Source organism: Elephantulus edwardii, unplaced genomic scaffold (genome assembly GCF_000299155.1).
Source record: "Elephantulus edwardii isolate Elephantulus edwardi_28Jun2011 unplaced genomic scaffold, EleEdw1.0 scaffold00183, whole genome shotgun sequence".
Lineage (NCBI taxonomy): Eukaryota > Metazoa > Chordata > Mammalia > Macroscelidea > Macroscelididae > Elephantulus > Elephantulus edwardii.
Window position 1 is genome coordinate 6,545,518 of NW_006399933.1, and position 16,565 is coordinate 6,562,082.

A 16,565-nucleotide genomic window follows, 5' to 3' on the forward strand; every position below is an offset into this window, starting at 1 on the left:
TCAGTGGTTCGAATGCATGAGCTGCTCCACAGGAAAAAGGTGAACAGTCTCCTCCTCCCTAAAGATTACAGACTTGGAAATCCTGTTTTGAGTCAGAATCAAATTCACAGCAGTTGGTGGACATAATAGTGGTGGTTTAAGGACCTTTTAAATTCTAACCAAAGAATGGAACTCTCATCTTTTGCTAGTAGGAATGGAAAATGAAAAACAGTTTGGTGTTCCTCAAAAGGGGGAGAGGAGAGGTGCAGGGCAGGGAGGGGGAAAGGGAAAATATCTAGGATAACAGAGTTTTCTGGGCAAAGCGGGAGGGGAAGGTATTAGGAAAGATCCAATGGGGACCTGAGAAGACCGGGTAGTAGAAGGTGTAGATCTATGGTGATTAATTTTATAAAACACAATGTAGATGAGTGATTGTTCAAAACACAATGTGAATGAAGAAATGTGTGAAACACAATGTACATCAATGATACAGAATTATGAATTTTATATGCAAATCAATATAAAACTTTTTAAATGAAAAAAACAAGTTAAACATAGAATTACTATTGCTGTTGTGGTGGTGGTAAGTGCCTTCGTCATCCATGACCCTATGAACAGGAGTTCTGAACCCTGCTCTAGTCTAATCCAATCTCAGTGTTTTCAACACACCTACCCCCATTGTCCCAGTTACTGTGTCAATGCATCTCATCCAGGATTTTCCTCTCCTGTGCTGTCCCTCCTCCCTTCCAAGCATGATGTCTTATACCACCTAGCTATCCCAACTGAAGGTCCAAGGAATCTACCAAAAAGAATTGAAAGTAGAGATTGCAAACAGAAACCTGTGCAAAAATGTTCATTACAGCACTTTTACAAGAGCCCAAAGGCAGAAACAACCAAATGGCCATCAACAGAGAAGTCGTTGTTGTTAAGTGCCGTCGAGTCGCAGGCAACTCATAGCAACCCTATGAAGGAGAGTCCTCAATGCTTGTGTGTCTCTCATCCTCTCTCCAGGTTCATAGGGTTTCCAGAGGCAAGCTGTTACAGAAGTGGATGCCACTCCTGCTTCCAAGCTTGTTTTAATCGGGGAGCTCCACCCCACTCTCTGTCCGAATTGAGTAAACAGCCATTAACACATTTGACACACATCAGTGTCACAGTGTTCAGCCTCACAGCAACCACAAGTGACCACTGTATGGCAACTTGTACACCAGGGCTATACGAACTAGAGGAATGTCTGAACAAAAACAATGAAAGACAGGCCCGAGGGTCACGGGTTAAAAGTCACCCACCTTCGGCTTGGTAGCAACGCCTTTTGTCCACTGGGCCAGCTGATCTCTTTCTCTATGTTGATGTTATTGTTAAGTGCCATCAAGTCGCAGGCGACTCATAGCGACCCCATGAAGAAGAGTCCTCAATGCTCTCATCCTCTCTCCAGGTTCATAGGGTGAGTGAACAAAATATAATGCATACATATAGTGGACTCTAACTCAGCCATAAAAGCAATGGGGAGTGAAATAAGGCAATCACTGATCATATATGATCCCACTTCTACAAAGGAGGCCAACGTAAGTAGAGGGTCAGCGCAGAAGATGAAGCTTCTCAGTGCCATGGCTTGGCCTGGTTGACACGGTGACCAAGGTAACAGGCATATGCACGCAGAGATAGTGAGGGCGGCACAGATCTGGCAGCGTTTCCTGCTGTTGCACACAGGGTCACTGGGAGTGAGTCAACCTGATGGCACCCAACAACAATAACACAGAAACCAAAGCTTATTAGTGGTTACTGGAGGCGGGAGGGAGAAAAGATAAGCAATTTCTTATGTGCAAGGAGCCTCTGTCGTGGTGGTGGAATAATTTGGAAAAGCACATGGGGTAAAGGTGGTACACTATGATAAAAATTATCAATGTCACCAAATTGTACAGATAAAAAATTGTTGAATTAGCAAACATTTTATTTATGTACTTGTTTATTATGTATTTTTTAACACAGATTATAAAACAAGGCTCAGAGTGCAATGGGAAGGAAAGGGTGATATGAAGTGAGTTTCTCTTGGCAGGAGTCTGAGAAGATCAGCATAGTTCTCTTAGCGCACTGAGTTTTCACTCATCATCTGGCACTGACGCCAACCACAACAGCTGGAGTTTACAGTACAGCGTATGTCCACCCTTGAGCTATAGCACTCTTGAATCTCAGGCATAGCCACAGGCACACACACATACCACCACCACCACCATCCTGTCTGGAGAAGAGGTTCCTAAGTGCTCCTGTGCATGCTGAATCTACATTGTCTTCAAGGAAAACCTCGGAATCTTCACAATGTTCAGTGTAAAGAATTATTTTAAGGGTTATCTGTGTCCATTTGAGGAACATCTGTTTGAGAGATTATCACAACACAGCATGAATGCAACTATCTGTGGAAGGTTTTAGAGTGTAGTCATGTGTGTGTGAGAGAAAGAGAGAGAGAGAGAGGAGAATATTAATACTGACCTGGGCCGACAATCAAATCCTGACAAAATGAATCCCATTATATGGAACAAATACAAGCCCAGCCCTAAATCACAGAGTGCCTGCTATAGACTCTGGTCCCAGCTGATGGGAAAGATTGGTTGGGCTGGAAACAGAGGAGCCACGTAGCACATGTGGGTGTCTGCAGTATCAGGTGGAAAATTAGCCCATAATCTTTCCACATGAAGAGATACTTAAGTACCCACCTACTGCTTCCTATTCTTAATAGATTGCTTCCTCGGTTGTGCATGTTTCCCTTCTGTCTGCCCCGGATTACATTTCATGGAAAATGGCCCTTGATATTCACTCTGTGATGAAGCCTACTGACTCCCACTTGTTCCAACTGCAAAAATTCAGTCTGAATACCCCAGCTGTAACCACCCATCTCCTCTAAGGCACATTACAAAGCACTTAAAATTCCAAATCATGGCGACCGCAGGTGTGTTGCTTGAAGTAGACCTGAGCTCCATCGGGGTTTAAAGAATGCTTTATTATTATTATTATTATTATTATTATTATTATTATTATTATTCATGAAAGTTTACAGACATTTTGGATTTCCATTCATTCGTTGTTGCCCTTTTCTCCCTGCCCACCCCCACCCCCCAATTCACTCTTCTCTTTGAATAGTCAAAGAAAAATGCTTTCATTGTTATACAATCCCTCCTCCCAGGTCCACTCCACTGTGCTGCCTTTGTTCTGGACTGACAATAATACTCAATCATATATCCCTATTAAACAGTTATCTCCCTAATCTGTTTCAATGCAGTATACATTATTTATCTCCTCTTTCTCAGTCTTTTCTCAACCCCAATGTCAATCCCATTTTACAAAAATGACCCTATGCAATATTTGTCCTTTTGTGACTGAGATATCAGTGTAATGTCCTCCAGGGTCACTCATTTTGTATATTTCATGAGTTCCTTGCTTTTCAATGCAGCATAGTATTCCATTGTGTGAGTATACCACAGCTTCTCTATCCATTTGTTTGTTGATGGGCACTTGGGTTATTTCCAACTCTTTGCTATTGTGCATAAAGCCACAATAAACATGCGTGTACATATATCTGCTTGGGTGTCAGTTATGGTTTGTTTAGGGAATATTCCCAATTCTCCAACAGGGTAAAAAGGGAAGCCACAGTTTGGAAAAATATATTTGGTAATCACATGTCAGACAAAGGACTTATATCTAGACTTTCTAAAATACTTGAGTACCACAACAAAATAAAAGTAAAGAACCCAATTGAAAAATGGGCACAGGATATGAACAGACACTTCACCAAAAAAGGCATTCAGATGGCCAACAAACACATGAAGAAATGTTCAAAATCCCTAGCTCTAAGAGAGAGGCAAATCAAAACAACTCTGAGATATTATCTCACCCCAGTAAAAATAGCAAAATTTAACAGAACAGCAAACATCAAATGCTATTGCGGTTGCAGAGAAACTGGTGCAACCACTATGGAAGGCTGTATGGTGCTCCCTCAAAAAGTTGCAAATAGAAATACCATTTGACCCAAAGAATGCTGTTATAGAAGCAAATCACCATACTTGTCTTTCGAGACATCTCTGTGTGGACTTGAAGATCCAGCCTCTCCGTTGGCCGTCAAGATCATTAATCACATTTGCACCACCTCCATTTAACATTTTGAGGGGCCATAGTCCGTAGCAAGTTGTGCTGCAGATCCAAAGACTGTTGGTCTCCAATGGTTCGAATCCACAAGCAACTCCATGGGAGAAGGCTGAGCAGTGTCCTCCCCATTCAGCTTATGGCCTCAGAAGCCTGAGAGAGGGCTGGTATGAGTTCAAAACTGACTTGATGACAATTTACTGACTTAACTAATACTTGGATTTTGAGCCTCAAAACAATCTGAGAGATAATCTGTTCTCTGTTAACCCTCCATCAGAGATGGGAATCAGGGAAAAGGGGAGGAGGAAAAAGGAAAATAAATAAATGTACTTGTTGTTACAGGCCAGTGAGTCAGAACCAACTCATAGATGATCCAATGGGGCTTTTGAGAGGCTGTAAATCATATGGGGCAGGAGGGAGATCACCCATCTTTTTCCCACACAGCAGTTAGTGGATTCAAACAGCTGGCCTTTCAATTGGCAGTGTAACTCCTTACCATTACTAAGCCTCCAGAACTCACCTAAATAAAAAATAAAACTTAAATCTGAGGTGGGAGTATGGGGGAAGCTTTGTCTGTCTCAATCTCACAGCTAGAACTAGCCCCAAAAGGAATCTTGTTCAGTGAAGGGGCCCTGGTGAGGCAGTGGTTAAACACTCGCCAGTTGAGTGAACAATCTACTCGTGTGTTCATGACAGAGCTGACATGTGGAAAGGCCAACCTAGAACCAGATCTCCAGGTTCACTTCTATGTCAGCTCTACCTTGCAGCCTCACCCACAGGGATACTACCTCCCACCCTGCTCCAGCCCCTACTCACGTATTTGTTTAGTTAAAAGTAGATTTTTGGTGGGACCTAAGTCAAAGGGATTACTGTTGTTATGTACCATCCAAAGAGATGGAGCAGAAACACAGCATACTACTGAAACCTGGTGTGAGCCCATCAGAGTGATCACCTCCAAAAGGGTGTGGGCAGCGAGAGATGCTGCAAGCTTCCCTATATGCAACAGCTGCTGCAGGCATGGGAGGAAAGTCCTACATCCTTCACCTCTGGGTGTCTCCTCACAACTCATTCATTCAAGCAGGGTGATTTGATCAGCCCATAAGGAATAGCACCCATTCACAAATTATCACTTTAAAGAGACAAGCTCCTCTACTGACAAGCACCAGTGCCAGGGAGCAAACAGGCATTCAAAGTTAGGTTTATCTGCAAGGTTTATCTTAGTGGAGGCTGGCCAGTTGCTTTAGATAAGGAAACAATGATGGGTTTCTAGATGTCTAGATGGAACCTCGAAAATATTAGCAAGCCCTGTACTGGCACATGGAACCTAGAGGCAGGGCCCAATGGCTCTACCCAGCCTCCCTTCTTAAACCCAAATGGCCTTGGACACATCATTTTCTCTTTCCCTGTGTAGGAGTTTTAGCTTCCAAAAGTAGACCCTTTGGGAAGATGGTTTACGATGCTGGGAGAACATCTATAATGTTACGGCAGGTATTGTCTGTACCAGAATACTTGTTTCCATTCTAGCCACCTTTGATCATATGCTTAGAATTCCTCCAGTATTCAGCCTTCTTTATCTCAAAGGGGTTTTTTGTTTGTGTGTGTTTTTGCTTTGTTTCTTTGTTTTTGAGAGTCCCTGAATAAAATGTCAATTCTTCCAAAAGATCATTTAGGTCATAGTTTACCACTTCAGTACGTTGAAGAGCAACAGTTTGAAGAAGCAAAAGCGAGGGCTCTACCAGATGTGAAAGAGGGAAGAACAGCTCTGAGCTTCACACACAGGTAACTGGGTCAAGTCACCCAGGAGGCAGACTGCCAGGTCTTGGCATTACTGCTGGGGGGGTTCTGAAAGAATGCAGTCTGGACTCTTGGAAGGAGACCTAAGAAAGAAGAGATCTCGCCTCAGCTCTGTTCTAATGGTGCAGGAGTTCTGAACAAGTTCTTTCCCCTTCTCCGGTTGCTTCCAAGCTGATCTATCAGCTAACTAAGTAAAGGTAAACAGGTAAAGGAGACATTCTAGGACGTGGATTCTCAAAACCTGAATTCTCATCCCAGTTTGCTGAGAGGTCTTAGGTAAGGTCATTTTACTTCCCAGGACCTACCTGGCCCTAATTTCAGTAGCAGCTACATGTCAAGACCCGTAATGGTCTCTAAACTTTTGAGGCTGATGAAAAGGACCCCTAACATGTGATTGCTGATTTGTGTTTGGTGAAAGAACATTATCTCCAAACCAAGCCCTGCTGTGTATCCAAGGCCAAAATAGGTCCTAAAGATGAGTCCTGTCCCTGGAGCCTCAGAGAGTATCTGACTTCTGGCGAGAGGTGTCTTTTACTATGTCCCACGAGGTGAAAAGATAAGTGTAAGCTTTGTTTCTTCTTTAGTTTGGAAGATCAGTACTGGAAGGTTAGATAGGGAGGTGACTTGCTTGACTGGGTCTCATGTTGAGTCCAGGCCACATGGAAGCCTGGATCCAAGTAAAGGTTACTGCCATACCACACATCATTTGAACCTCCATTTGGCTCAAATCAGAGGATTTGGGGAATAACTTTGTAATTGAGATGAGCAGGGATGGGACACTAACTCTACTCAAAAGTACTTTTTTTTTACAGAGGTTTTGGATTTTCATTCATTCATTGCCTCAATTTTCTCTCTGTCCACCCCTCCCCACCAGCTCGTTTCCCCCTCTGAAGAGAGAAAAAAAAAGAAAAAGAAAAAAAAAATTCCTTCATTAGTATACAATTCCCATGTCCCTTCCCCCCACCCCCCACCCCAAGTACACTTCTCTATGCAACCTTAATTCTGGCGTCCTGTGCTAACCATAATACTCAATCATATATCACTTCTAATCTGTACTTTCCCTCATCTGTTTCAATACAATATACAGAATTTATCCAGTTTTTTCTGTCATACCCCCACCCTGATGTCAGACCCATTCTACAGCAGTGGCACCATGCAGTATTTGTCCCCTTGTGACTGAGATATTTCACTCAGCATCATGTCCTCCAGGGTCACCCACTCTGAATAATATTGCATGAGTTCCTTGTTTTTCAATGCTGCATAGTATTCCATTGTGTGGATATACCACAGCTTCTCTAGCCATTTGTTTGTTGATGGGCCCTTAGGCTGCTTCCAACTCTTTGCTATTGTAAACAAAGCTGCAATAAACATGGGTGTGCATATATCTGGATTTCTCTACAGTGACAAAAAGAATGCAGAGCTGGAGCTAAGAAAAACAATGCCCTTCACAATAGCTAATCGCAAGATTAAATACTTGGGAGTAAATCTAACCAGAAGCACAAAGGACCTATTCAAAAAAAATCACAAAACATTACTACAAGAAACCAAAAAGAGATCTGGAGAAGTGGAAGAATATCCCTTGCTCATGGATAGGAAGACTCAATATTGTGAAAATGGCAATACTACCAAAGGCAATTTATACGTTCAATGCAATCCCAATACAAATACCAATCCCATTCTTTAAGGAGATGGAAAAGGTAATCTCTAGTTTCATTTGGAATGGAAAGAAGCCCCGAATAAGCAAAGCACTCCTTAAAAATAGAAAAAAATGTAGGAGGCATCTCTCTCCCTGATTTCAAATCCTACCACACTGCCATGGTGGTTAAGACAGCATGGTACTGGTACAATGACAGACACATAGATCAATGGAATAGAATTAAGAATCCAGAAATCAGCCCATCTACCTATGGTCAACTGATTTTTGACAAGGAGATGAAATCAGTTAAGGGGGGAAATGACAGCCTTTTTAACAAATGGTGCTGACAAAATTGGAAAGCTGTATGCAGAAGACTAAAACAAGATCCACACCTCACTCCATACACAAAAATCAACTCAAGGTGGATCATGGACCTAGGACTAAAACCAAGGACTATAAACGTCATTCAAGAAAAGCTTGGAAAAACTTTAGTGGTCCTAATCCACAACATAAAAAGTCTTCCAAGTATCCTGGAAAATCTACAACCAGGAGAAGATAAAATAGATGAATGGGACCTTCTAAGAATCAAATCCCTATGCACATCCAAAAACTTCTCCAATAGAGTAAAAAGGGAAGCCACAGACTGGGAAAAAATATTTGGTAATGACATGTCAGATAAGGGACTTATATCCGGAATTTATAAAATACTTGAACACCACAATAAGATAAAGGTAAATAATCCAATAGAAAAATGGGCACAAGATATGAACAGACACTTCACCGAAGAAGACATACAGATGGCCAACAAGCACATGAAGAAATGTTCAAAGTTCCTAGCTCTAAGAGAGATGCAAATCAAAACAACTATGAGATATCATCTCACCCCAGTAAGAATAGCAAAATAGAACAGCAAGCAACAAATGCTGGCGAGGATGTGGAGAAACTGGAACTCTTATTCACTGTTGGTGGGAATGTAAGATGGTGCAACCATTGTGGAAGGCAGTGTGGCGCTTTCTCAAAAAATTGCAAATAGAGATACCATTTGACCCAGCAATCCCATTACTGGGAATATACCCCAGAGAGACCATGTCTGCCATCAAAAGCACTTCTTAATAAATCCTCCCTCTCCAAAACGGAATCGCTGTTCTCTAGGAGGTGACAGATGATCCAGAGATATTTTAGGGTGATGACCATGCGGCTTAATAGACCTGTTCTCTTAGCCTGGAGTGGAATCACCCCTTACTCCTTCATTACCATCGACTGCGCAGCCACTGGGCACCAATCTCGGTGCTTCAGGGTGGTGAATCAGATGCCTCTAAGATCTATGTCTGTCCTTGGAGAACTCAGTCTACCAAGAAGAATCAGGTGATTAATAGTCATGATGCAACAGGCATTCCTCCACCCTCAAACGCGACCTGCTTTACTGGGCTGGATCTCACCAGACCAGATCTCACAGTTGGAAACAAGAGCAGACCGAAGTTCCCCTAGGAGCACCCCTCCCACCTACGGAGAGCCATCTCCCCAGAAGAACAGGCCCTGCACTCTCCACCATCACCACCACGTCTGCATCTAGACAGTCACATTTGACAGAGGTCTGGGATGACGATGGAAGGCAGCACGAATATGTCTCATCAAGCATCTACCATGTATTAGGGAGAGAATGAGGACAAATTGAATGACCAGTTTCTTCAACATCTGATCATAAACCATAGAGACCTGAAGCGTATGCAAAGAGCACAGGTTTAGGAGTCAGACTCCCAGGTTCTGCTCCCCCCCCCCCCCGTGACCTTAGGCAGGCCATCACTCCTCGGTGCCTCTGTCTGTTCATCTCTAAGTAGAGGCAGCACCAGAGCACACTCTACAATTACAGGATTAGTGCTAGCTAGCTGCTGTGAGCTGGGTTTATTCTCCCTTATTATTAAGCCAGGTTTGTGAGAAAGAGAATAAATGAAGTAGGACAAGTGGGGAGCTGAGTAATCAGAGAAACAAGAAGGGGGTGACACGAGAACAGCAGGAAGCGGATGAAAAGGAGGGCAGGAGAAAAGGGTGACAGAAGGGGCTCTCTTCATGGGGGGTAAAGCAGGGTCCTGGGCTGGGCCACAGAACACTCCTTGAAGAAACAGAATGAGAATCACACTCCAGGGCCACCAACCGTTCAAGCCACTGAAAGGAAAGCTGCTCAAAAACTGGGTCATTTCAGAACTGGCTGCAAGGTCTACTACCTAGGGACACGGCGGAGACACAAGCAGGAAAGTCTGCTCTCAAGCCTCTTCACCCAGCTAATGGCAAAGGGGGAAGCCAGAGTCGAGGTCTTTGAATTATGGTGTTGGCAGAGGTAGGAATATCCCACAGACTGGCAAATGAACAAACAAGTCTATCTTGGAAGAAGTGCCACTAGGGTTCTCTTTAGAGGCAAGGATGGTGAAACAATGTCTCACACGCTTTGGACATATTAGGAGGGGCTGGTCCTTGGAAAATGACATCAAGCTGGGAAAGGTCAGTGGAAAAGAGGAAGACCCTCCTGAGACAGACTGATACAGTGACTGGGCTCGAGCATGTTGGAGATCTTGAGTGTATTTCAGAATAAGGCAGTCTGTTGTATGAAGGGTTGCTATGGATCTTAATTCAATGGCACCTAACAATGGTAAAGCTAGAGTCTACAGTGCTGGTGAAGTCAGAGAGTACAAAGGACCCAGACTCAGCTGTCTCCGGCCTGCATGGAGCCCTGAGTAGTTGCCCATGTGTTGGACACATACATTTGTAGCTCGTCCACACACATTTCTAACTTGTCATGTATCACTTGCTTGCAGATGCTAGGGCTACTGATGCATACCATGGGGGGGGGGGCATAGAGTTCTGATGGACCGTGATGCTTATTAAATTCCCAACTCCTGCAGAAAAGAGGGCAACTTGTTCCAAATAGAATTTTTCTGTTTCTCTTGATCCCTAGTAGCTTCCAAGAGGCCCTTTAATCTCCAGGATGGGGTCAGGGGTGGATTCTGCCAGCCCCTTCTCTCCTTTTCTCAAGCAGAACCCTTGAAGCTCTGCCTCCTGAGAGGGAATTTTGCTCTCTTAGTCTAAGAGTCTTTCTAATTTGTTTAAAATCTACTGTTCCACTGACTGTGGGGTGTTTATTTTGGGGAGGAGTGGATGTGTGTGGAGGGGGCGTTTTTTGCTCTGACACTCTCATAGCTGAGAGGGTGTTGTAATACTTTTATTTCTTTTATGCCCTCCCACACCTCCCTCCTTCCCCCTCAATACACACAACAAAGTGACGAATGCCTCCTCCCCAGACTCCTGCTGCGGCCCTGCAACCATCTCTCCTGCTGCCGGAAGTCACCGTCACTGCATTTCTCATGCTGTCAAAGCCACATTCTTGGACGTGGAGGACGACCCTGGCTGGGAACAAATGTGAAAGTGTCGCTGCATTTAAGGCACCATCAGGTTACATGAAGGAGAAACTCGATCCTCACCTGGCAAGAAGGGAAAGCTGAATTTGAGGAGTAACCCAGACTTCAGGTGATCTCTGGAATGTGTGTTTCATCGCCTAAGCCTTGTTTTCTTCAGGCCACTGAAATGCCAGAAGCAAATGGGGTTGTGTTTGCTTTTTTTTTCTCCCCACCCCGCTTCAGCAGAAACATCTCTCCTTACTCTAGTGATATCATCCCTGGAAGGCTGAGATGTAAGAAGAGGTGAATCAAGTATCACCTTCACATCTCTTCTAGAATTACATCAGCCTGAGCCTCGGGTGCAGTGGGGATAAAAGCCAAAAAAATAGGAGGGAGGAAGGAGGAGAGAGAGGAGGTCATCAGGAGGGAGGGAGAAAAGAAGCCGGTTGTTTGCTGTGGACTTATCTGCTTCTTCCTCTTTTTCAACTTCTAAGCCCCCTCCCCTATTTCTGCTTTCATTTAACAGAAGAAAAATCAGTGGTGAAATAGTCACCTTGAATCTACCGATGGTGTTGGCTTAAATGTCATGTGCCTGAACTTTTTTCACTGGCCACCGTACTCCGTCACAGATGAAAGGCAACCTTGGCATTCTCCAGGACACGTAAAGGGTCAGACTGATTCTTTTCCACCCTGTTTTATGTCCTCATCGGTTTTAAAAAACAGCAGAGGCACTTGGCAGCGTAAGGGAACAATGTGCAATGTGCAATCTAGTCCTGCAGGATAGTGATGGGCCCACACAGCAGTCAACCAGTCAAGTGAGGCGGAGTGGGAGAGGCATGAGGAGGTGGCTGCACAGGTAGAGTGAGCTAGATCGGACTTTAACGACCTCTGAGTTCGGGTTTTAAAACGTCATTCGGTGACGTCTATCTGAAGTACTGGCAGAGAAGAACAGAGGCTCTCTCCTGAACCAAAATGAAAGATTTTGTCCTACTGTCTTTAAAAAGAACCTGCCTGTCTTTTAACTCAGTGTTTCCCACACAATCCCGCCCCCCCACTCCCCACTGCCTTTTTCTTTGAAAAACAGCTGAACCACTCTGAAAGATATGCCTAAACCACTCCTGAAAATTAGGAAGGTTCTCACCCTTCCTTCCTTTATGGTTCAAGTGAATTCCAGACACCCTGGAACTTCGGGATCTAGCTGAGCATATTTACGATGCGGACAAAGCCAAGCGGCCTTCTGCCTCCACAGGACACTGGTGAAGGCCGGGAGGGTGTCATTTCTGCAACATGGGCAAAGGGGCCTCAATGGGTAAGAGGAAAAATAAATTTGCAGAAAGCAGAGTTTAGGCAGCATCTTATTACAACTTCCAGCTGATTGGGTTTAGTCAAACTACAGACATCTGTTTGACGTTTACAACAGAAACAGAGAAAGCATGAAGGCCCCAACACAAGCAGCGACCAAGCGCTAAGCTAACCACTCTCCTCTGCCTTGACCTCCACACCACTTCCCCCGCAGGATCTCCCCCAGGTTGTGTAGAGGAAGGAAATGGGCTCTGTGGCCTGCCTGGCCACCCTACCCCCCACCCACCTGCACTGTGACTCATTCATGCCAGGATTAGAACTTTAGCAGCTTCCTCACCATGCTTCTCCCAGGAAAAACAAGAGATTGGTCTCATTCCTCAGAGAGCTTCATGGAGAATTCCTTTAGTTCTCAAGCCCACCTCAGAAGCTCTCCGAGCTGTTTGTAAAGGAAAAGATTATACACTATCCCTGCACCTGATTATTATGTGACCTAGAGAAAAGGATGGTTAAAACCACACTTGACCTTGAAGCAACCCTCCACAACCCTCACACCCTGAGAATGAGAAGCAGAACTCCATCTCCAAGTATTAACTCTAAAAAGCCCCACCCACACAGCTTAATGATATCCAGGATACAATGTGAGGAGACTTGTCCCAGCTCCACCATCTAGAGTTGAAATGGTCCAGGAAGACCTCAAGAATAGGCATGAAGTGGACTCCCCTTTCCCTAATCATCTCCACCCCATCATGGAGTAGGCCCCCCTCGCCCACTCCCACCACCAAGCAGCTTCAGGAGCAGTTCCACAGGCTCGCCTGTTCTAGTCAGTGATCCTTTTTATTCTCCCCACTGGCGTGCAAACAGAACCAGAACAGTGCTACTCTCAAAAAAATAACAAAATGTTTTATACACATTTCTGTATATACAACTGAACAACATTTTACATGTCCCTTTTGCACAGCAAAAGATATAAACATTTAACTCTGAGAACATAGTTATGTACAAAACGAAACAAGAACCAAAAATGATGTCAAAAATACTTCACAACAGTGCAAAAATATTTCACACAGTATCATGGAGTGAGCTCTTTCGAGCAGGAGAAAGGTGTGTTTCTCTAAAGGAAAACTCCTTTTATTAAGATATTAGATGTCTTTTACTGTAAACAAAATGCAACTCTTACACCCTCCCCCCCAACAGTTATTTGAGGAATTTGGCAGAATTTCAAGGGTCTGAGTCTGAGGTAAACAACCCAAGCTCTTGCACCAAAAAAAGAACTGGGGAAAGGGGTGGCATTAAAGCCTCAAATATTGTCAGAGTGAATTCTGTTGTTTTGTTTTTTTAAAAAAGTCACGTCAATGACAATGCCAAGCCGTTCTCGGTGGGGGAGGAAGTTAACCCCTCCTCCTCGAGCCCCAGCTGCCCCATAAACAGGAAACTGGCCGGCAGGCACCTCACACCCGGAGCCTTTGCAACTTCAGCCAGTCCCAGCCTTTCCCTCTCTCCCTCCTTCCCTCCCTATTGGGGTTCTCTGACCCTCATCTCCCCACTTCTCCAGACTGTGGCAGGAGTCAACCCCAGGGATGGGGTAGGTCCGCAAAAGGGGGTCTGGGCCCAAGTATCCCGTTCCCTTTCTTTGGGACTGGGGAGGTGGGGGGCAGTAGGTTGGCGATGGGTGTTGTAGGAGGACGGGTGGGAGTCACAGTGGGGCGCCAGCGGTGCAGGCAGGAAACAGCTGAGAGAGCTCAGTCTGAGTGGGGCTCGTCAGGATGGGCGCCATCGGCTGTCCCCGACGGGTCCCCAGGAGCAGCGGAGGTAGCGTCCGGGCCCCCCCCCTCGATGGAGCTCTCGCTGCCGGTGCTCTCGCCCGACAGCAAGCGCGTCACACGCAGGTCCGCCTGCAGGCTGCGCACGTCGTTGCCGAAGCTGAGCTCGCCCAGGTCGCTAATGAGTTGCGACAACTCGGCCTTCATGTCAGCGGCGCTACCCAGCAGCAGCGACGACGACCCAGCCCCGGGGCCCAACGAGACCCCATCACCCCGCAGCGCCTCCTCGCGGCCGCTCTCCAGCGTGTCCAGCAAGTCCCCGCATTCGAAATGCATGGCCACAACCAGTGCCCCCTGTGTCTCAGCTTCCTCCTCTGCGTTGAGCCCTTCCACAGCTCTGTCGTCGTCGTCGTCGTCCTCCTCCTCCTCCTCCTCCTCCTCCCTCTCTGGGCAGACATCGGGGTGCTCCTCTTCTTCCTCCTGCAGCTCCTGCTCCTGCTGCTCGCCCAGTAGGTCCTCGGTGATGGAGCCGAGCTTGGGCGCGCTGCGGCTTCGCTCCACTGGCGGCTTGTAGCAGCAAGGTCCGTGCAGAAGCAGCTTGCGCAGCGGTACTAGAGGGATGGTGTGTGCGCCCACCAGCTCCTGCTGCTGGTGACGCGCGTCGTCCCGCCGCTTGAGGCGTTTAAACTCGGCCAGCGCGTTGGCCGACGTCTGGTACAGCAGCAGGGCCATGGCTTGTGCCTTCTCTGGCTTGGACACAAGCACAGCGTGGCAGCGCAGCATTACCGCCTTGTGTTTCAGTTCATGCTGGTAAACCCAGGCGAAGACCTTGGGCAGCCATGCGTCCGCCACGGAGTAGGTGACGCGGTGCAGCAGGTAGAGATGGCCTGGGCGGCGCAGCGCGCGCTCCTCGGCGTGGACCATGCAGATCCCCTGAGCGCTCACCATCAGCTTCATCTTGGTGCCCTGACGGCCCGCTTCGCTCTTGCTCCAGATTTTGCCCACTGCTAAATCAGTGCAGCCGTCGCCACATGCCTGGATAGTGGTGGCATTGCCCGGGTGGAGGACCGTATAGGTGGGGTCCTCACTGGTGATGTGCAGTTTCTTGCTCTTGGAGCGGAACATGCTGCCCACCCGGCTGAGCGCGCCTTCGGGGCAAGCCCGCGCCAGTGAGCTGAGCACAGACTAGTGCAGGCTCACGGCATAGCCCTTGGGCTTGGCCGCCTGCCGAGGAGGCGCCTCTGCCAGCAGCTCAAACTTGTGCTTCTTCCACGGCAGCATCTCCGGAGGGCGCCCCGGCGCGGCTGGGCGGCGGCGGCTGAGCGCTGGGTGCGAGCCCGGCTGAGCCACCCGCCTCGGCAGGGCTCGGCCCGGGCAAGACCAAAGAAGACAAAAAAGGGGGGCAAAACCTGCTAGGAGCTGCCAGGTGGTGCAGGGGTGGGTGGCAGGGTAAGAGTTAGTGTTCTAGAACCCCAAAAGGTATGAGGAACGAATGTTTAAAATATCCGGCTGTGTGTGTAAAAAATTAAAAGCTCGAGCACTCACATAGAATTAGTGCCGCCTGGGCACGGGCGAAGGCAAGAAGTCTCAGGCAAGCAAAACGAAGAGGGATCCAGACAGAAGCGGTAAATACCTAAAAAAAGGGGGGGAGGAGTAATAACCTAGATGCGTGCGTGCAGAGGGAGTCCCAGCAAAAGTACCCAGGATAGTGCGAGAATTATGTCAGTCCTCCGCAAACGTGTAAAGGGGCCCCCTCCCGTCACACACAGCCACGGGACTCCAGCCAGAAACCGCGGAAAGTGCAGGTTGCCAAGGGGGAGCGCTCCCCACCCCTGGGGGGGCTGGAGTCAGAAAGCCCCTCCGCTGGGCTGCCCCCCAAAGTCCGTGAGGTGGCCGCGGTGGGCCCCCGCGCAGCAGTCCCCGGGTGGCTCACTGCATCTTTGCTTCGGCCAGAAGCCGGGGACTCAGAATCGGCCAGCTCACTGTCCCGGCAGGCTTGCCCCGGGCAGCGCGAAGCTGCGAGCAGGGGGCGCACGCATGGCCGACTCCGGGGACGACCGCTACCTCATTGCTTCCCAGCCGGGGTGGTTCAGTTCTGCTCCCGGGCTCACCTCCGTTGGTTTGTTCGCCTCTGCAGCACGCCCTTCTCTGTACTGCGCAGGGTGGCCGGCTCGGCAACTCACATCCTTACTGTCCGAGAGGAAGATCTCGGGTAAATATAGGCTGGTGCGAACCAATCGCGACGCAGGAACAGGGGAGGAGCCGAAAAAGAGGATATGTTTTGGGCTGGCGAGTCCTGATCTCTTAAAGGGACCAGGTTGCAACCTCTGGCAGAGGGAGGAGAGTGACAGATCCATTCCAACATTTGTATCCCCAATGGATTAACATCTCTTTTAGCTACAGAATCTACCTGAGTTTGCCTCACAGCAAAAAAGAATTTAATCTGCCCCCAGACTGAATTGCAACTCACAGAATAAATGTATGTCTAGATTGAAATGTCTGAGAGAGACGGTGGAAGGTACAACTGTAACTTCCCTGTACAAAAACAAAAAGTTGGGAAGATACTGATTC

The 16,565-nt window shown here is 47.1% G+C and overlaps 1 protein-coding gene across 1 annotated transcript; it reads right to left on the reverse strand.

Moving 5' to 3' along the window:
- Positions 1-13,973: 13,973 nt before the first annotated feature.
- On the reverse strand, positions 13,974-15,275 carry FAM43A (family with sequence similarity 43, member A). Its single transcript, XM_006903654.1, is given in 1 exon segment — positions 13,974-15,275. A coding segment is annotated over 1 exon segment (1,302 nt).
- Positions 15,276-16,565: the final 1,290 nt, after the last annotated feature.